This window comes from Aethalodelphis obliquidens, unplaced genomic scaffold (genome assembly GCF_003676395.1).
Source record: "Aethalodelphis obliquidens isolate GAN/ISIS:26980383/991018 unplaced genomic scaffold, ASM367639v1 scaffold3, whole genome shotgun sequence".
NCBI classification, from domain to species: Eukaryota; Metazoa; Chordata; class Mammalia; order Artiodactyla; family Delphinidae; genus Aethalodelphis; species Aethalodelphis obliquidens.
Window position 1 is genome coordinate 33988939 of NW_020837947.1, and position 22927 is coordinate 34011865.

At 34.7% G+C, this 22927-nt stretch overlaps 1 protein-coding gene across 2 annotated transcripts in view; it reads left to right on the forward strand.

The window, feature by feature from the left end:
* The window catches only part of THEMIS (thymocyte selection associated), a 162139-nt gene that overhangs the window by 48587 nt on the left and 90625 nt on the right, over nt 1-22927 (forward strand). The window contains exons 1-2 of one of the 2 annotated variants that reach the window (XM_027086836.1): nt 7086-7177; nt 8943-9401. In XM_027086836.1, the coding sequence (XP_026942637.1) occupies nt 7150-7177; nt 8943-9401 (487 nt within the window). In that variant the 5' untranslated portion in view covers nt 7086-7149. Of the gene's footprint in view, nt 1-7085; nt 7178-8942; nt 9402-22927 lie in introns of those variants that run through there. The other variant, XM_027086832.1, reaches the window with a different exon arrangement.

The following is a 22927-nucleotide window of genomic DNA, read 5'->3' on the forward strand; positions in this document are numbered from 1 at the left end:
GTTCCCCTATGTCTTTTCATGGCTTTCTAGCTCATTTCTCTTTAGCGTTCAATAATATTCCATTGTCTGGATGTACCACAGTTTATTTATCCATTCACCTACTGAACGACGTCTTAGTTGCTTCTAAGTTTTGGCAACTATAAAGCTGCTATAAACGTCCATGTGTAGATTTTTGCATGGACATAAGGAACACAACTTTTTGAAGTTATAAAATGTATTGATTTTTCCCAAATTTACCAATGCCACATCTATCTTGTAGAAAATTAGAAAAGGGAAGAAAATGCAGGGGTGAGAGCATAGCTCCCTATAATCTCATCACCAGAGCTATTTAGCATTAATATTTAGTTTCCTTCTATTGTTTTCCAGTAGTACACCTACACACATACAGACATGTTTTAATATAATGAGAAGTAAGCCTATTTCTGAGGACTTGCCTATGTCATTAAATATTCTTCAAAACATAATTTTTATTTTCTGTATAATAGTCCATCATATGCTTATACCATAATTAATAAATCCATTCCAAACATGGTCATTTGTGCAATTTATGCTATAATGAACAGCCTTTTAACTGAAGTTTTGCCTGCATTTCTGATTATTATGATAATTTCATATACATAAAATTATGACTTCAAAAGTAAAAATGTTTTTTTCCTTATTTTTATTTTTTATTTATTTATTTTTTTTGCGGTACACGGGCCTCTCACTGCTGTGGCCTCTCCCGTTGCGGAGCACAGGCTCCGGACGCGCAGGCTCAGTGGCCATGGCTCACGGGCCCAGCCGTTCCGCGGCATGTGGGATCTTCCTGGACCGGGGCACGAACCCGTGTCCCCTGATCGGCAGGCGGACTCTCAACCACTGCGCCACCAGGGAAGCCCCAAAAGTAAAAATGTTTTTAAAGCTTTTGATGCATATTACCAAATCACATTCAATAAAGATTTTGCCAATTTACATCCCACCAGGAACTAATGACAGGGCCCATCTACCTGCTTTTTTCAAGCTATTACTTAACTGTCCATCCTTCCTCACTCCCACTTTTTAAATTAACAGCTTTATTGAGCTATAATTTACATAACATAACATTCAGCTGTTTTAAGTATACAGTTTAAGGGTTTTTAGTGTCTCTGTCTCAGGTTTTTTTTTTTTTTTAGCGACATGAATTTAAATAAATGAAAAGAGGTAATTGTTAAGTGCTTACTACAAACTTTGGGCTGTAGAGGGTACTCAGTGATTGTTAAATATCTTTAAAAAACTTTAGAGAGGTTTCTTTGTTTCATGAGACCCAGCATGGTTAGGCCTCTAATGTTCTCATTTCAGCTCTATCTTCCTTATTATGAAAATAAGTTCTTCTGGCCTTTGGGGACAGCTGATCTGTTATGCTTAGTTTTTGATGATGGGGTAAATTTTCGTCTTTTTCTAACATATTCTGTGTCTTTTTGTGGTACTTTATTGGGAAGTTAGAGACTGTCACGTCTAGGCTGCTAGACAGTTGACATTTAAATCCCTCTTGATCAGATATTAATCATATGAAGCTCCAATTTGTTTATCTGTAGTGTCTAAAGTGATCAACAACAGCAAGTCCAGTCTCTCTGATCTTTCCTGCAAGCTATAGTCGGGGCATATTTCTGAATAGTCTGAACTAGTTCCAAAGGCGTTACCTGCGCCAGATCTCCCAATGCTCTAACAAGACATCTCAAAAACTGCTCTTGAGCTCTTGCTGACTAAATACCCAGTCAGATCTTCTGTATGAGGTCCAGCAAACTGTTTTCCAGACCCAATCCAGTGGAAATGATAGTGGGCTTGCCATTTGAAGAGTTATTGCCAGTTTCAGGTGGGATTTTCAAATTTATGTTACTCGAGTTAGTTTTTTGGTTGCCTAGTAATATGGGATCAAAAGGATGTGCTTAGGAAGAAAATGTTCCTTTATATATGCTGGCGAATTTAGGAAAAAAAAAGTTTGGTTTTCTTTATTGTGCAAATCAAAATCTTATTTAAATCTTAAGCTCTGAAATCCATTTAAAACTTACGGTTACATTGGAAAATTACCTCTCTTCCTAATTTGAATTTAATGTAAACTGATTTTTAATTGTTTTGCATAACCATGGGTAACAGATTTTTTTGAACACTGCATGGTAAAAATCAGCAAATATGTCAGACAAAGCACAACATTAAAGGAAACACCACAGCATATGTTGACAGTTATAGAAGAATTGCTGCTGTTTTCACCCTTCACACCAGAATAATTTTTTCAATATTTACCTCCCATGTGTAGAGAGGGAAACATATGGGGTTTTATATAATCATAAGCATAAACAGGTGGCTACTTAGGTACATTTAATTTGCAAGCAACATCAATACTGAACAACACAATCAGCACCACATGGCTCCCAAACTCTTTCCACTAACATTCCATTAGCAAAATTAAGATCATTAAAATAGAGGGAGGGTATACTCCTCCCTCAGTTGGCTTCAACTACCCTTCAGAGCCATGAATAAAACACATTTTCAAAAATGCCTTGGCATTTTGCTGCTTCTTTTGTCCAAGGGAACTTCAGCAACTGTGTATAATGTATACCTTGTGAATAACTACAACCAGCACAATATTTGCATTTAAAATGTGGTTACATCTCCCTATAATCTGCTTATTATGAGCATAAAATTTTGGTGGTTAAATTCTAAGCAATTTATCAAAGCCTGGAGTCAGACAAATTCCTCAAAGCCACCTGGAAATATTTCCCCAAAGGCAGTGCACCTAAAGAGGTCACCTGAGGCTCTTTTCCATAATCAAACACTCTGGCAAAATCTGTAATGGTAGCTGGGAACATTTTTTGCTCAGCCTGTGTCAGATACTGAACTGTGGATTCTACATATTTTGTTTCATCTAATTTGATCCAAACTGGATCCTCTTTGGCCCTGTAAGTATTCATCTCTCTGATGTTATAACCATCCTACAATGGCTTAGAATTCCAGAGTGAAAGAAAATGGTATGAAAGAATAGCTATTATTTCTTGTATTTTGCTTTTTCAGTGCTTGCTCTGTGTCAAGTGCTATCTAAGCATGTTACATGTATTGACTCATTTAATCATCACAATGACTTTATGAGGTAGGTGAAACAATCTTCTCCATTTTATAGAAAAGGAAATTATAACCCTGAGAGTTTAAGTTCTCAAGTTTACACAGTGGGGAAAGGACTAAGGCCAAACTTAAACCCAGGTTGTTTGAATCAAAAATTCATACTTTTAACCACTTCACTTTCCTATTGGGATAGTAGTGTGTTGCTGGGCCTGAAAATTCTATTGCCTAAAGTCAGCACGAGCCAGGAGTAGTAAATGTGTGATATTTTGACGGTCTCCTAATAAAGCCTCGTGAGAGATTTGGGAGACCTAATGTCTGTGGGCGTTCTTTCCAGTCCTGAAACCTCTATGTGTCTTCTCCTAACAAAAGGGGCAGTGCTCTGGAGAACTGTAAGAGTCCAGAGAACTGTGCTCTTGCCAAGGTTTATGAGAAGAAGAATTTCTGACATCTTCTCGCCTCATCCTAGGTCTATTACTCATTCTCACTGCTTAGGAGAGAGAAAGGTTTAACATGAACAAGGATGTATGGCACTTTTAATAGTAAAGCCATGATTATAACAGAGATTTATGCATTGATATCAAATTATATCATTTGATTTCAAAGTCTAACATTATTAATGTAAATTATTTGTTAAATATCTCAAATGTATTAGATATTGCATATCACTCCTTTCAAGCCTTTACTGGGAAAATAAAGGTTTTTTTCATGCAGTGGTTGAACCATCGAGGTAAAAATGAATCAAAATATTTTACGATTTATTCTTTTTATCGCCAGGTAAAAGAACTATTAAAAATTGTTAATAGCTATTATAGATCATTCTGATTTCATTATACATGTAAAGACATTCACACGTAGGAATTCTACAGCCACACTTAGCATCTAACACTTAACAAACTTGGTTACCGTCTTAGATATGTCTTCTCCCCCTGCTAAATACTCCATTAAATTACTACATAAAATTTTCTTATGAATTTGACTTTCCTCACATTCCTTGTTTCTGCTCTTGGAGACTTCTGTCAAGATTGTTTGAATCACTCATTAGTTGATGATTTTCAATAATCTCAGAAATCTGGAGAATTTTCTCACAGTTTGGACATTATTATTATTATATGTTTCATTACTTTGCTCAAGAATTTTGAGTTTTTTGCTTTGATAGGGTATTTCATGCATCTCGTTTTAATCTGAAGTTAAATAGAGATGCTTGAGCTAAGATTCTAGTCAAAATACCAGATTTGGGATAGTCTTGAAGAAGATAGTTTTTGTAGGATGTGCTGACCCAAGAATTGTCTTGGAAATGTAACAAAATAATAGGAAAATGTGGAATGAGAAACCTATATAGGCAAGTATAAAATAACAAGGATGCTTAGGAACTTGATTGCAGGACAAAGTGCCATTTTAAAGAGGCAGAAGCATACACTCACAAAAATAAGTGAAACACACTTTGCTTTATTGGCAGAGAGACAAGACACATGATCAAAAATATGTAGCAGTCTGATTTGTCTCTAAATCTTCTCCTTCACGTAGCTCAGTCCATTAGAAATTTTTGAGCAGTATCTCAAATATTTATGTATTTATTTAAAATTATGGCAGCTATGCATATATATGCATGTGTATTTGATGTGTTGTTCATCTGTATCTCAAAGGCAAATTTCTTTATGATGATAGTGGATGTGAATCCACATGTTGATAACTTTAAAGTGTTAAAGAAGTTTCAGCCACTCTTCATATTTTATTAGACGAGAGTGTCATTGTTTTATTTCATAATATATCTAAAGAAGAGATTGAGTGAGAGTAGAAATGTCGACTTCATCCTTGTTTTTGTTCACTTGTGTTTATATTAGTTTTATTTTCAATACATGATTTCTTTGCAAGAAATGTGTGAAGCCATTTATCCATTTTGTGAGATTTACTTTATTTAAAAACTGTGATAATGTATTCTGGAAACCCACTTACATATGGCCAGGTGGTCTGGAACACACTCAAAGAACATGATCTTGTGGACAGCACTGTCAACTCCTTCAGCTTGTGCAGTTCCCAGGCCTCCCACATGCCTGTACCTCCAGGCACGTGGCCATCTGATGAGGAGATGAGGCTAGTGCCAATCAATGTCAAATATCAGTGAAGTTCACTTTCTTATGTTGCTCGTTTTAAAAAGTTCTAAGAATTTCTGCACCCAAAAGGAGGGTGAAAGGCTGGACAAACAATTTACGATTTACAATAATAATGAAAGGCTTAAATATGTAACCATGTGATTAAGCCCTTGAGCTTTAGAGACACAAAATCCTACTTGTATCTTATGAGCTGTGTGATGATAGAGAATTTATGGTATCTCTTCAAACTTTCCTGTGGTTATTTGTGAAGTGTTTGTTTTTTATTTCTAGCTACCTCATATTGTAATTTGGAAAATTGAATTCTATCAGACATGTAAATTTCCAGCACATTCTAAGCTGCTAATATTTTAATAATCCTAATTTTGATAATATGAGAGGAAGATGAGAATTAGTACATAAAGTTCACTCTAAGATTCCTTATCTCAGAGATAGAGGGAATATATTTGGTTGGAACTGTGAAAGCAAGCTAGAGATTAGACAAAGAGAAAAGTCTGTGAACTCTTTTCACACATAACATCATACACAATGATCTTCTGTATATAAATAGTATTGTGATACACAGGGGGAAATTTTAATTTTTTAAATTACTCCCTATTTGTGTTAGAATTGATGAGATAGAGAAAAATGTAGAAAAAAATCTGATGAGTGTAAATTCTTCACTCTGAACCAGGAAGTTATTTTTGCTCTTCTCATACTGGAGGGTCTGGAAAGGCTGACCAATGCAAAGGGAGGGCCAACCTGTGAGACCCACATACATATCTTGTGAACTGGAATAAACATGTTCTCATAGGAAATGTCCTTGTAAGTCATTTGTGTGACAGGGAGGTGGCCTGATATGGAGGTAAGATTATGAGACTTGGATTTAAAAGGTCTGGCTTGAGATTCCATAGCCACGACTATGAAAATCATGACCGTTTTTATATCCCCCAATAATAATATTTGTTTTACTGTTCTTGAAAGAATATAAATGATGCATATGAAGAAAATTATTCAAGCTTGTAACATTTTAAGCAAATTTCAATTGTTACTCTTACTATTAATAATAATGATTGCAGATCATTAAGAATTGGATAAAAATATAAACTCCCCAAAAGCCTGAGATTCAGGGACAAGATCTTAAAGATTAAATTTACTTATTGACTATTTTTCAACAGATCAACTAATTGCATTTCCTTATAATTTTTGTTTCTCAAGTAACGTACTCCTTATGAACAATTTCTCCTAGGTAAAAATAACACTAATATCCATTTTAATAGGTGACAATAAATTTGGAAATAGAAATCTATTTTCTTTCTGCTTTTTAACTTACATTGTGAGGATTACATATTGGCTTATTTTATTATCTCTCTAATGATCACTCAGCTCCTGAAATATGTTTTGTTTTGTGTTTTGAAAAAATAAATTATATTTTCTCTTGTATAAAACTATTATAACACTCTGAGAAAAAGATGGAGAAAAAATTGGTTGAATTTAAAGCTGATCATATCTATGGTGCTATAGTTTATTCTGAAATTAAAGTTCCAATATGACATCATTCACATATATATGTATATATACATATATAGCTGTATATACTTGCCCTAGTTTATATGGTATCGAGTGGCTGTTTGTAAGAAGGGACTCTTTGGACTGGCTGCAATAACATATAAAGAAATGTTAATAAAATATTTTTCCTGTACTCTGCCACTTAGCATGCTAAACTGTGTCCTTAATCATCTCCTAAGGGAAAACACACAGATTTCTTAGATAGATTTTTCTTGCAATAGAGACATCCAACAAGACAGCTCTGAAGTGTGTGATTAACTTGAAATAATAGTGGCCCTTAGGGTTTCAGGCTTTTTCTACTTCATAACATTTTGGGTCTGTTATTACCTTAGGTGAAACCAATTCCCCAGGAAAGAAGATGCTGACTTAATTCTTCTGTGACTTATGTCATCAATATAGCGAGGATAGAAATGAAACCATGTTTCTCTACGCTTATGAGATTCTAGGTAGCTATTATTTAAACTTATTTCACAAAAACTGCTGAATTTTTTATACCCTGATGATGACTGTGGACTCTTAGAAATAAATCTTCACATGGAAACAAATGAGCTTAAACATGTGCATGCACTTGCACACGGGCACGAGCACACACACACACAAATTCAGTTACTGTGGAGAATTCGAAAGTACTATTTTATTGGATTTTCCCTGATACAAGACATAATAAAATAAGAAGTTCCTTCAAAGTAAATGTTTCTTTGCCTTACTGTCTTCAAGCACACTATGCAGGGAATGAACACTATTCGATTTATAAAGGTTTTCAGGACAGATTGCACATGCTACCTTCCTCAGCCTTTGCCAGGATTGTATCACCCACTTTTTCAGGACATTTATATTTAAAAGTAACCAAAATCCTGTATTTTTTTTTCATTTGAGCAAAGATCGACTAAAAAATAACATCATAAATCTTTGTACTATAACCCAAAATACACATAAAAGACATTGTAACCTGGTTAATAATAATTTGATACATAGATAAATTTAATTGGACTGTATTTTTGACTAAATGAATAAATAACTTTTACAAGCTATATCATTCTAGTAGAATTCTTTATACAGTGCCTTCTTAGTGTATGCTATTATATAATAATTGTCTTAATTTACTTTGAGGTTAACAAAGCAATTACCTAATTTTTCCTTTGTTCTTATTTTCTCTGGAATTTATTAAAATGTATTCAATAAATAAATTTCTGAAAGTGCTACAAAACACATGTGCTTATAAAATAAAAGCAAAATAATTCAAAGAGGAGAATGAAACTTAAACATGCAAGCATAAAAAGCTGTGTCTTAAAGAACAAAAATTCATTGTGTCAGTGACTATCCCAATAGTATTAGAGGAAAAAACTTGAAATAGTGAAACCATGGCAAAATTAGAAAAGTAATGAGAAGAATGAAAGATATATAATCAAGAGTATTCAATCCAGAACAACTACCTAACCTGGCATTTCTCAAGGAGAGTTATGTGGATCACTAATATATCGTGACATACTATTTTGTAATTTATTTATGAATGTTTCCCCAAGAGTTTTAGAATGAAAGAAATTTGGGAAATTCTGCATGTTATGTTCCCCTCTTGTGAGTCACAGTGCATCTAAAGTTTCTGAGAAATCTTAAATTACTTGGAAATATGTAGATATTTTTTTATTGTGGTAAAATGCATATAACATCAAATTTACCATTTTAAAGTGTACAATTTAGTGTCATTACGTACATTCACAATGCGTTACAACCATCACCATGGGCTAGTTCCAGGTAATATCTTTGTAATCGTTAATTTGACCATGAAACAGTTTCCTTCTGGAATATCTTTTAATTTTGATGTTTCCAGAGAATATATATGTAAATATTGATCCAATCCTTTCATTTTAAAAGTTAAAAATGCGATCTTGAGAGATTAAATGCCCTGCTCAAGATCACACATGTGGTTGGGAGATAGCCAGTATCTCATGCAGATTGCATTTCCAAGAAGTGGGCCTTTTCTATCTCACGCTATTTCCCCCTTTCCATCTATGTGGCCTGTCTGGATCTGACAATCCAGTAACCTACAGAAAATACATTAAGATTTTACCTAGAAGAATTCAAGATTAAAACAAATATCTCTAATCTTGAAAAAGGTACATTACTTTTAAATGCTACGTTTTACTTGTTTTATAACTCTCTCGCTGTGATTTTCTTATGAGAACTTTCTAATTCATAGAATTCTGTTCTCAGGTCTTTTTAAGATTGTGGCTGATAAAACTCCATACCTCACTATGGAAGAAATTACAAGAGCCATCCGTATTGGACCAAGTAGACTGGGGCATCCTTGCTTCTATCATCAGAAGGGTATAAAACTAGAGAATCTTATCATAAAGCAAGGTGAGCAAATCATGCTCAGCTCAGTCGAAGAGATCAATGGAGAAATAATGGTGAACTGTGGTGTGCTAAGGAATCATCAAAATCACTCATTTACTTTGCCTTTGTCACAAGAAGGAGAGTTCTATGAATGTGATGATGAACATATTTATACCCTAAAGGAAATTGTCCAATGGAAGATCCCCAAGAACAGAACACGAACTGTGAAACTTACAGACTTTTCAAATAAGTGGGACTTAACAAATCCATTCCCTAAAGGTTTTTATGGTGCTGTGATTCTCAAGCCTGTTTATGAAATTCAAGGTGTGATGAAATGTAAGTATCCCCTGAGAATGATGCTTTATGAACATGATTGTGGGGTTTGGGAAAGAGAAAAGCTTTAGTCTAAAGAATGGGACTCTGTCCCTAACTTGCCCATTAAGCCCACTGAGAGTCAGATTCTCATCTATAAATAAGCAAATCATGAAGACTCAAATTCAGTAATGTATGTAAGCAAATATTTTAAATTGTGTGGTGTTATCCAAATGTAAAATGCTGTAATTGTCAGGTACAGACAGATTAAAATATTTATTTTTATCACTGCCAGTTAAACAGGATCAGAAAAGAGCTACTTTTTAGAATAGAAAATTAATTGACTAGAAAGAAGCTTTCTTGTATGGAGGTGGTCAAAAAAGAGGTAAGACACATAAAGTTTCTTTATGTGTCCCTTACTCCTATTTTTGTGAGAGCCTTTTTTCTTTTTTTTTTTTTCAGCCATCCCTCATTGGTCATAAATCCTCCTATTAGCTTGGAGTCCTTCTGACTTAAGGGAAAATAATATGACAAATTAATTCACACATAAGTGTGGGTTTAAAAGGATTCTATTGAAATATAGTTGTTTTACAATATTATATTAGTTTCAGGTGTACAGCATAGTGATTCAATATTTTTATACATTATACTCCCTTTAGAATTATTACAAAAATGGCTATATTTCCCTGTGCTGTACAATATATCCTTGTTGCTTATCTATCTTATACATAGTACTTTGTATAACTTAATCCCATACCCCTATCCTGATCCTCCCCCTTTGCCTCTTCCCACATAAGTGTATTTTAATATGTAATCTTCATAAGATTTTTGCATTTTAAAATAAGAATAGCTGGAGAGAGCACTGTAATCCTAAAGAAATTAACACCTTGACTTTTTAAGATTATGGCACATAAGCATAACAAGTATGGAACAAAGAGTTCTGTATTTGCAATAAAAAGTCCTGGATTCTAACTCTGGTCAATAACTTAACAGGTGGTAGCTTTGGGTGAGCCATGTAAACTGCGTCTATACAAAGGGGATGATGATATCCCTTTTGTCTATGACTTGGAGTTGTTTTGAGAATGAAATAAGGTTCTATTAAGATACTATATGTAATACACCCGAGGAAAAAAAGCAATATGTAAAAATGTTTGGTCAAAGAGTACCCCTTGGATATCTCAAATTCTATTTATCTCTGCTCCCATTAATATTGTTGGTCACATGCAATTGTGAAAAACTTGACATGCCTTTTGAGTAGGTTTTAGAGCTATGTTAAATTTTGTTACATACATATATTTAACCAGAAATCAATTAATTCATTTGAGCAAAAGGTGTAGGTAAGGAATTCCACTCAAGTAGTGATTTTCTTTTTGTACTACAAAAAATTGAGGCCACAGCATGATTATTTTTTTAAGTTGACAAAATATTGAAGTCGCAGCAAAGTTTAGACCTCATATTAGTGTTTTGTCAGTTTTCCCAAAATGTACAATCAAAATTGATAACTGAGTTTTCCTAAATAATGGATAGCATTTTCTCATTTTAAATTTTGTTATTTTTCTAAAACCATTGGCATCTCCTATCATGCAGATGCAAATGAAGGCGAACCCAGAACCTAAACACATGAACAAGATGGTTACAGCATTTAATGAATTTAGGTTAGAGATCACGAAGGCCTTCACTGAGGAAATTACATTTAAACTAAGATCTGAAGGGTGAATAGGAGATGGGCAGGCTGAGAGAGAGGGGTCAACATTGGAGGAAGCAGGAAAGCAGGAAAGCAGGTAAGCAAGAGACTGTGGTTCCAGTGCACCTGGTGTGAGAAAAGAGAGGAGAAGGCAGGCTGAGACAGATATCAAAACATGCAATGGGGTAGTGGAATCAGTCATGGAGGATCTTGAAATATATGTTAAGGGGTTAATATTTGTCCAAAGAGCAAATTAATAATGGTTTTTCAGCTGGAGAAACAAGGTGGGAGAATTGTAGTGAGGCCACTGGTTCTGTGGCAGAGTACTGGGGGGTTAATACAATAGTGATAGGGACAGCTCTTCTTAATGGGTATTTCAGAAGTACAGCTAGCCGGATCTGAAGGTCTATTGGAAGGGGAAAGACGTTAACCTGATTCCCAGGCTTCTGACTTGATCAGCTGGTTGAATGGTGGTGCAGTTTATTACATATAAACATTGACAGAAGAGCAAGGGATATTAACAGAAGTGTTTAGATGGACTTAAATATGGTTTCATGTTAGCTAAGGTCCCAGAAGAAAGCCTTTAGATGAAGTAAAATCCTTCCCCAAATGTTTTAGTCCAATTTCCATTCTTTAATGATATTAAAATTGAATTTTGATTTTAATTATTTTGGACCTTTAATTTCTTAAGGATTATTTTAAACATTAGTTCTCATTGTATAGCAATTTCAGGACAGATACTGTATGAGACTGCTTTGCATGTATACTGACTACAGAATATTTCCTGAAAATAGAGGATGGGTGTCCAACACAAAAAGTCAAATTTAAAAAATTATTGTTGTTATAGGCATTTTTCTTCTAAATATAAATGTAAACCGTTTTTTAATCAATTGTGGTCTTGTTTTACATGATTCTTTCTTATATTGAAGATTCAAACTTGCCTTGAAGTCAAGGGCACGTTGCCTGCTAAGTTGTTTTCCAGTGACTTTGAGTGTCAGGCACAGTTCAAACTCCTCTTGACTTGAGTCCTTCTTTTCTAAAGTGACAAGAAAAAGAATAGGTCTGTCAGGGGTAGGAGATTTTAGAGAAACCTTAGGGGGAAAAGCAAGATGGAAAAGACTGAGAACTGTAGGAAGCTATGAAATATTGATTTGTGGAAAAGAGAACATAGCAAGTAAATAGAGAAAAGAGGAAATATAAGATATTCTACTCCTAGTACTAGTTTTTAATGTTACTAATGGGAAAATTTAGACTTTGTAAAAAAGAAATGTAGCACAAAGTGTTTAAATGGAATATTTGTTTCTGGGAACTCTTGGTCACAGGCCAACCCCCTCTAACCCTTACCCTACATTTAATGATTTTTTAAAAACTAACTCTCTTTGGAAAAGAGGTATAAATAACCATCCAAGACCTCTAACTACTGGTTTCATATAAGTCATAGCAAACTCTGTTTGTGCCTTTAACAGGAAGATAAAATTCATATTAATTTAACAAATGGAATGCATAATATTTGCAAATGAAAAATGGAGCCAGCCGTTTAAAGCGGCTTCAAAAAAATCTTGATTTTAAAACTTTTTAATGGAGTTATGTTCTGGTGTATTCATTGATAAGTAGTTCTTGTGGAAATTTTAAGAGTTGGAAAGTTACGTTTTGCTTTAGGAGAAAAACTTAATGCCATCCAAATTTGGGAAAAAGTTTCTGCTCAAGTATATGACATAATTCATTTATAAACAGAGGGCTGAAATCACACAAGCAGAATGATGATATCAGAAAGGCAGTATCTGAATATTGTATAATAGGTGACAAATGAATAGAAGAAAAGAATACATTGATCTTTTAGTGTTCTGAGACTTTGTCTTTCTCTCATGTATTTTCAAAAATAATTTCCATTTTTATCAAAGTGAAAAGTGTCAAAAAGTAGTAAAAAGACAAAGTTACCAACAAACCTTGTGCCCTTGACCATTCCCAAATTTCCCCCACATTCTGCTACTCTGAGGTAACTCCTTTAAATATTTCACTCCTGCTTTCTTATACATCCATTCACATTTCCAATAATATACGGATACTGCTATTTTTCAAGTGATCAGTTTTAGACAGCAACTACTGACTTCCATGTGTGGTGATGAAGATTTAATGGTCTTATATTCCTACTTCCTCTTCCCTTTCCCCATTCTCTCAGTATATGATAAGTTATGGTTAAGCATTTGCAGTTTCATTATTGTGACAGTTCATTGCTGAATCAAGTGGTAGATAATGACCATAATTCCATTTTTGTATAGCTTTATTTTTCTGTAATAATGACCTTACTATTTCATTTCTTAGTTTTCTTCAATCCTCTCCTAAGTTTTGAAGTATTTTCCAACATCTTTGTAAAAGAAAACAAAAAAAGCCATTCATTGCAATTTTCCAGAGCCCAAACTGTCAGGAGATCTACCTCTTCTGTTATTTTTTTTATCCTGAAGTATTCCTCCTGGAACCCTCCAACCTCATGCTCCAGTCTGTATTTGTGGCTCTCTAGAACTAATACATAGGTGCTTATCTTAGCTTGGGATACTATTATAAAAATACAATAAACTGGGTGGCTTATAAGCAACAGAAATTTATTTCTTACAGTTCTAGAGGCTGGAAGTCTGAGATTAGGGTGCCAGCACTGTGGAATTCTGGTGAGGAAACTCTTCCAGGTTGCAGATTGCGGACTTACAGTATCCTTATCCTTACAGTATCCTTACACAGAGAGCAGAGAGGGGAAGCAAAGCCTCTGGTGACTTTTATAAGGCCTCTGATCTCACTGATGAGGGCTCCATCCTCATGACCTCATCTAATTCTTATCACCTCCCAAAGATGCCACCTCCTGACCCCCTCACATTATGAAGTTGAGTTTCAACATATGAATATTAGGGGACACAAACATTTAGTCCATTACAGTGTTGTCCTGGGACTTCGATTTAACGCCATCCTGGTGGTTACTCTTTGACTTGCTTCTGTGTTTACTAGCAATTTCTGGACTCAAATAACTTATTGTTTCCAATATTGCCTTTGAGAGATTACATGGTATTCAGAAGTTTCACAGTAATGTGCTTTGTGGTAGGTCTGTTCTTTCATTGTGAGGAAAGTTTTCAGGTTGGAAATTCAGGTCCTTCATTTCTAGGATAAATTCTTTGATAATTGCCTTTCAACTGTTTTTTCTCTTCTCTCCTTCTGTAACTTCTAATCTCATGTTGAAGCTCCCATACTAATGTAGAACTATTTTCTTTATTTTATGTCTCTTTGTCTTTGGTTTACCTTCAGGGAAAATTTCTTAACTACATTTCCAACTGTTTTAATGAATTTTTAATTTCAGCTATCATATTTTTAATTTCTAAGAGTTATTTCTTATACCATTTTTTAACTGTTAACATGTTCTTGTTATAAGGACTCAATATCTTATCTCTCTGAGAATATACTACTATTTCTTAAAGTTTTCTACTGTTCCTTACATTTTATCTGCCTCTTTTGGCCTTTTTTAAAGTTTTAGTCTGTCATTCTTGTTAAATGTTTTCCTCAAATTCTTGGTGGTTATTTCCCATTTGTTCATATTTACGTGTTAGACACATTTTTAATTTAATTTACAAGTGAGCCCCTATTGATATACAAGCTCTTTGTTTTATGAATTTTAGGTTTCATTTTGTTGGCTTTTTCATTGGAGAATTCCCCAAATTCAGATCCTGTGAGTCTTTCCTCCAGGACTTGTTCAATTTCATCTGAAAAGAATCTTCTTGATACCTCCTGGGGGTTATGAAACTCTTGTAACTGAGTGGAGAAGTTGCTGAGGCTTTCACTGTTCCCCCATAGATTTAGAGTTCCCTTCTTTGCTTTCAGTTCCATGCTTCTCCCCTGCTCACCTATGCCTACTTTCCAGATTCTATGACCCTATACTGTTTCCTGCAGAGAGAGAGGTGGAAGGGGCTGTCACCTGTCTTCCCCAAATTAAAGCTGAAGACCTGGGTTTAACCATGCTTCAAACATTCACATAATCCCTTGTTTGTCCTCTACCTTCTCCTCCACCTTCAGAGGGGCTTTATGCCTCCAATTCGAAAACTTTTGGGGAGTTGTGTGGGGCAAAAAAGGCTGACTTTTCACTGGACTCAAACTCCTTAGGCACATAGGCTTTCCTTTTTCTATTCTACCGAATCATTGACCGTTCTTCCATCTGAGTTCAATCTTTATCTAGTTTAAGGATTGCAGACATCTTTTAGATTCATTGAAACTTTTTCTTTCTTTTTCTCCTTTTTACCCTATGGCAAATTTGAGGGAAGAAAGAGTTGAAAAGCAACATATTTTACCCATAAACCTCACTACTTACTTAAATTGGTCCTAGGCCAGAGTTTTTCCTGGACCTAGTATAACCCTGAAAGGACTGGTTGCTAATATTACTAAGTGATAAGTGTAATTTATAAACTTAATTTTTTTAACACAACATAATTTTTAGTAATTTATGGAAGCATCTGAGTCAATTTCTTATGTATTTCTTTTTATCTTCTCAATGCTTGAGATAAAGTAAATGTTCATTATTCAATAAATTAAATACATGAATGAATGAATGAAACAACTAAAATAATTGCTTCTGTCTATATATGTTGTACAGTACAAAGTTCCTATTTAGGTATCAAGAAGGTTTTCTCACCCACCATATCCAGATTTGATTTGTTACAATGACATATTTATGAACTTAATAGCTAAGGAGAATGAATATTCACTTTTTGGCACCAAAATTGATATCACTTATATTTATATAACAGGTTCAATTTTTATTAGTGATGTTTTTCCTAATGTTTCCCTGAAAGTACTGTGACATAACATGATCTTTAGAACCCGTGGATGCTCTAGCCAGCTTCCATTTCATTTTCTTCCTTTAGGCAGAAATCTTACTGCTAATAAAAACGTCAAACAGCAAGCAAAGTACAGTTTTTACTATATATGTGTGTATATATATGTATATACATATATTTATTTATTTATTCTTAAACTACCAATAATTAACGATTGATCATTCAGGGTTCTCCAGAGAAAAAGTATATAATATTATATAAATTGATATTATATATAATTGTATTATATTATCTATACATGATTATATATTAATTAGTTATTTAATTAATTTTAAGGTCTTGGCTAATGTAATTATGGGGGCTAATAAGTTCTACATCTATAGGACTAGCTGACAAGCTGGAAACTCAGGCAGAAGTTTATGCTGCAGTCTTGAGGCAGAATTTCTTCTTCTCTGGGAAACTTCTGTTTTTGCTCTTTAGACCTTCAGCTGATTGGATGAGGCTTATCCACATATTGAGTATAACATCCTTTACTTAAAGTCAGGTTATTTGGATGGTAACCACGTCTACAAGATACCTTCATGGCAACACCTAGATCAGTGTTTGATTAAATAGCTGGCTACAACAGGCCAGTCAAGTTGACACATCAATGAAGAAAACATGTTAGTTGTATCATTCAGTATAAGAAAATGGCTCTTCACTTTTGTTAGCTTTTATAAACTAAATGAAAATGTAAAAGACAGAGTAGTGTTACAAATAAAGCCATATCAAATGCAAGGCTGTTCAAGGAAAGTCCTGATGATTTTTTTTCTGCTACAAATGTTGGAGAGTGATCCAAAAGGAACTTTATCTATTTATAAATACAAACAGAAGTAGAACCAGAGGAGGACCACCCAACAAAATGGAAATTCACTGTATAGCTTCTCTTAAGTTGAAATGAAACTGAATAAATGGAAAAAAATTAATTCACAGAATATTTGTAAAGAAAATTGAGACCAAATAGATGAACTATAAAGCAAATTTTAATTTAAAAGTCTGGAATGAGGCAAGTTCAGAAATTATTAGTGCATTGAATAATCATTGTATAATGAAGAGTATGATGTGATGCAAAAATGTAAACAAAACAATTCACAGAATAAATGAGAGCTGGAGACAAAATTTATGATAGCACTTTAGAGAAAAATAACTATAGTCTTGGAAAGTAAATTAAAAAATCAAACTTAGAAAGTGAAAATTTGCAAAAAATATATGAATTGTTTAATAATAATAATATAGGAGAAACTAGAAATTGAGAAAAACTGCAGGCTAGAATTTACAAAATTTGTTAAGAAAAAAATATGTAGAAACAACCATCTTGCTTCAAGACTTGAATAAGATTGTCTCAGTAGATTTCCTACCATGTACTGCTAATTCAGGCCTGATTGCAAAGGATAGGTCCTTGAATGCTGAGTTGAGACAAAGAGTATTCCAGAATTGAGTATTAGCTCTTCAAGGAAACATGCATTCATTGCCTAACATTAACCAAGCTTAAATGTATACCTTTATTTTCTCTTTAAAGATAATTTTTAGTGGGGTCCCCCAAATTCACACTTGGCTAAAAGAGTTGTTGCAGTGGGAAATGCAGAAAAGCATCACATTATGATTAACATTAACCCTAACTGTACAGGGACTTTCCCTGAAAGAATAGGCAGAAAGACAATGTTTAATGAAATGACTCAGAAGCAGAGAGAAGAAAGCAATGCTACCTTTTTAGAGAAGATGGAATGGAAATCTTTTTCACAAGAGCTCCCTTTGGAAAAACAGAAAACTTACCCAAACCAGAACAATTCATGTTTACCCAGGAAGAAAATTTGGGAAGTGTAAACTAATGTTGCATGAATATATGCTGTTTTTACTTTAGATTAGTTTGAAACTGAAAAACTTGTAATAAACACCATCAGGAATGTCTCTCATGCTCCGAGTTGCTGTCTTCTTATCTCTTTATCAATTTGAAGTCAAGATAACTTTTTTTGGGAAATTTTCTAATTTAGCTCATTTTCTATAACCATTTTCATTTCTGGTGGTGGGAGGGAGGATTACTTGTAAGATAAAAATGCTTGTTTAAAAATGTATAATACACACACACACACACACACACACACACCCTCACACTGGATATACCAAAATGTAAGCAGTGGTAGTCTAAAGATGATAAAGATTGTAATGTTTTATCTCCCCTCTTATTTTTAAAAAATATTTTTATATAATTAACTTCTTTATAAGAAAACAAAAAATGTTGATTTATCTTTCTTTTAGACACATACTTAGATATAATGAAATTTGCCATAAAAATTAATTAAGCCTGTTTCAGTTTGAAAACTTAAGTATGTCATTTCCAAATTCTAGGTAACTTTTTAATTTTTGAAAAATTTATTTTATTTTTTTTTATACAGCAGGTCCTTATTAGTCACCAGTTTTATACACATCAGTGTATACATGTCAACCCCAATCGCCCAATTCATCACACCACCACCACCACCACCCCGCCGCATTTCCCCCTTGGGGTCCATTCTTTGTTCTCTACATCTGTGTCTCAATTTCTGCTCTGCAGACCAGTTCATCTGTACCATTTTTCTAGGTTCCACATATATGCGTTAATATACGATATTTGTTTTTCTCTTTCTGGCTTACTTCACTCTGTATGACAGTCTCTAGATCCATCCACGTCTCAACAAATGACCCAATTTCATTCCTCTTTATGGCTGAGTAATATTCCATTGTATATATGTACTACATTTTCTTTATCCATTCATCCGTTGATGGGCATTTAGGTTGCTTCCATGACCTGGCTATTGTAAAGAGTGCTGCAGTGAACATTGGGGTGCATGTGTGTTTTTGAATTATGGTTTTCTCAGGATATATGCCCGGTAGTGGGATTGCTGGATCACATAGTAATTCTATTTTTAGTTTTTTAAGGAACCTCTGTACTGTTCTCCATAGTGGCTGTATCAATTTACATTCCCACCAACAGTGCAAGAGGGTTCCCTTTTCTCCACACCCTCTCCAGCATTTGTTGTTTGTAGATTTTCTGATGATGCCCATTCGAACTGGTGTGAGGTGATACCTCATTGTAGTTTTGATTTGCATTTCTCTAATAATTAGTGATGTTGAGCAGCTTTTCATGTGCTTCTTGGCCATCTGTATGTCTTCTCTGGAGAAATGTCTATTTAGGTTTTCTGCCCACTTTTGGATTGGGTTGGTTTTTTTTAATATTGAGCTGCATGAGCTGTTTATATATTTTGGAGATTAATCCTTTGTCTGTTGATTCATTTGCAAATATTTTCTACCATTCTGAGGGTTATCTTTTCGTCTTGTTTATGGTTTCATTTGCTGTGCAAAAGCTTTTAAGTTTCATTAGGTCCCATTTGTTTATTTTTGTTTTTATTTCCATTACTCTAGGAGGTGGATCAAAAAAGATCTTGCTGTGATTTATGTCAAAGAGTGTTTTTCCTATGTTTTCCTCCAAGAGTTTTATAGTGTCTGGTCTTACATTTAGGTCTCTAATCCATTTTGAGTTAATTTTTGTGTATAGTGTTAGGGAGTGTTCTAATTCCATTCTTTTACATGTAGCTGTCCAGTTTTCCCAGAAACACTTATTGAAGAGACTGTCTTTTCTCCATTGTATATCCTTGCCTCCTTTGTCATATATTAGTTGACCATAGGTGCGTGGGTTTATCTCTGGGCTTTCTATCTTGTTCCATTGATCTATGTTTCTCCTTTTGTGCCAGTACCATATTGTCTAGATTACTGTAGCTTTGTAGTATAGTCTGAAGTAAGGGAGTCTGATTCCTCCAGCTCCGTTTTTTTCCCTCAAGACTGCTGTAGCTATTCGGGGTCTTTTGTGTCTCCATAAAAATTTTAAGATTTTTTGTTCTAGTTGCGTAAAAAATGCCATTGGTAATTTGATAGGGATTGCATTGAATCTGTAGATTGCTTTGGGTAGTATAGTCATTTTCACAATATTGATTCTTCCAATCCAAGAACATGGTATATCTCTCCCATCTGTTGGTATCATCTTTAATTTCTTTCATCAGTGTCTTATAGTTTTCTGCATACAGGTCTTTTGTCTCCCTAGGTAGGTTTATTCCTCGGTATTTTATTCTTTTTGTTACAATGGTAAATGAGAGTGTTTCCTTAATTTCTCTTTCAGATTTTTCATCATTAGTGTATAGGGATGCAAGAGATTTCTGTGCATTAATTTTGTATCCTGCAACTTTACCAAATTCATTGATTAGCTCTAGTAGTTTTCTGGTGGCATCTTTAGGATTCTCAATGTACAGTATCATGTCATCTGCAAACAGTGACAGCTTTACTTCTTCTTTTCCAATTTGTATTCCTTTTATTTCTTTTTCTTCTCTGATTGCCGTGGCTAGGACTTCCAAAACTACGTTGAATAATAGTGGTGAGAGTGGACATCCTTGTTTTTTTCCTGATCTTAGTGGAAATGCTTTCAGCTTTTCACCATTGAGAATGATGTTTGCTGTGGGTTTGTCATATGTGGCCTTCATTATGTTGAGTAGGTTCCCTCTATGCCCACTTTCTGGGAGTTTCTATCATAAATGGGTGTTGAATTTTGTCAAAAGCTTTTTCTGCATCTATTGAGATGATCATATGGCTTTTATACTTCAATTTGTTAATATGGTTTATCGCATTGATTGATTTATGTATATTGAAGAATCCTTGCATCCCTGGGATAAATCCCACTTGATTATGGTGTATGATCCTTTTAATATGTTGTTGGATTCTGTTTGCTAGTATTTTGTTGAGGATTTTTGCATCTATATTCATCAGTGATATTGGTCTGTAATTTTCTTTTTTTGTAGTATCTTTGTCTGGTTTTGGTATCAGGGTGATGGTGGCTTCATAGAATGAGTTTGGGAGTATTCCTTCCTCTGCAATGTTTTAGAAGAGTTTGAGAAGGATGAGTCTTAGCTCTTCTCTAAATGTTTGATAGAATTCACCTGTGAAGCCATCTGGTCCTGGACTTTTGTTTGTTGGAAGATTTTTTTTTTTTTTGCGGTACGCAGGCCTCTCACTGTTGTGGCCTCTCCCGTTGCGGAGCACAGGCTCCGGGTGCACAGGCTCAGCGTCCATGGCTCACGGGCCCAGCCGCTCCGCGGCATGCAGGGTCTTCCTGGACCAGGGCACGTACCCGTGTCCCCTGTATCGGCAGGTGGACTCTCAACCACTGCGCCACCAGGGAAGCCCGAAACAGGCTTTTTGAAAACCTGATTACGTGGTACCTAGGACCTCGGTAAGGGCTTTCACTTTTACTGAAGTGAAAAGGACTGCCACTGTGGGGCTATGAACAGGAGAAAGATATGATCAATTTAACATTTAAAAAGACTGTCTGGCTTCCCTGGAAAGATTTGACTGTAAGAAGACTCTTTAGGAAGCCACTGCAATAAACCAGGCAAGAAATAATGTAGCTTAGATCAGAGTAGTTCTGAGGTAATGGATGTTGAGTGTTAGGAAAACAGAGAGAGAAGCTATGGATGTCTCAGATTTCTGCACCAAACAAGGAGAATGAGCAACAGATAGATTAGGTTTGGGTTGAGAAGATCAGAATTTCAGTTTAAGCATGTTAACTTTGAGACGTCTATTAGATAGCTAAGTGGAGATCTTAAATAGTTATCTGGAGTGCAGAATTATTTAGCTGGAGATACATGTTGGGGAGTCATCAGCATACAGATGGTACTTAAAAACATGAGACTGTGTAAGATCATGTGGGTGTGAGTGTGGACAGAGAAAGGAGGAGAACGAAGAAACATTAAAAGGTGTGTGGGGGGGGGAGTGGGTGGTATGTAGAGGAGAAGAAACCAGAAAAAAAGTTGAGAAGAATTATAAGATAAGAAGGAAATAAGTGAGGTAACTCTAGCAAAGAGTCTAATGTACTCTGTCAAATGCTGCTGATATATCAAGTAGGATGAGATAGGCTAGCACATCTTCAGTGAATTTGGTATAGAAGTACTGAAGATAGGTCAGGAATTGGGTACATAAAAATTTAACAGAAGTTAGATAGCCTGGCCCGGAGGCTTTCTCTGGCAATAAAGTTGTCCTAAGTTATTAAGACAATTCTTTCCCCACCGTACCCATTGTACCGAAATACAGACTGGGATCTAGCTTGCATTAGGGTCCCTATGGTCAATTTAAAGCCCTCAGAAAGTCCTTAATGGCATCTATTCTACCAGTGTCAAGTTGTTCCCTCAACTTGAGAAATGTTCTGAGTCTATGAACCCATCTAGTCCTAGCTCTACAATTCTTAAACACCGTTCCTTTTGATTCAAATAAGTGTGATTTTAAAGTTTCTAAAATTACCTTGGGGTTCAGGGAAACCTGTGGCAACAATCTCAAAGGTTTGGGTTTGCTAAACTTTATAAAATGAACTGGTAAAGGTTTTTTTTTAGCGTTCCCCCTCCGTTCTTTTTTTAATGGAGAATCTTTATAATTTTTATTGAACTTCAGCCTATAGGCAACCGTCGGTTTTTTTCTTTTCTCTATTTTATGTTCGAGAGAATAAAATAATGCAATTTCATACTGTGTTTTTGGGAACTCTGTTACACAGCATGTGCAAGTAATATGACACAAATTATAGTTTTCAGAGGCTGCATAAACAGTAATATAAAATGTAATAATATAGGTAATGTTTTGTAAGAGAAACATTCTGTCTTCTAAATCTTCCAAATTATTAATTTTCAAAAGCATACAGGGAAGAAAGAATATTGACAGACGGGTGGCTAGATGTACTGGGAAACAATGGTAGATTGTGAAAAGGCTATAAAACATTAAGTGTTAGGAAAATGTCAAGAAAATATAAACCATTATAAAATCCTGTTGATATTAACATATAACTTTATTTTTAAATGCAAGACCATTTATAAGGATACTATGTGGGACAGTATATGGAGAGCAGAGGATTTCAGGACAATATTTTAAGTGTCTCTGTAGTCTCAAAGAAAGACTTCTGAGACAGTGGGCTCTTGGAAAGAATACAGAGATTCATTAGTCCCCAGGGACAC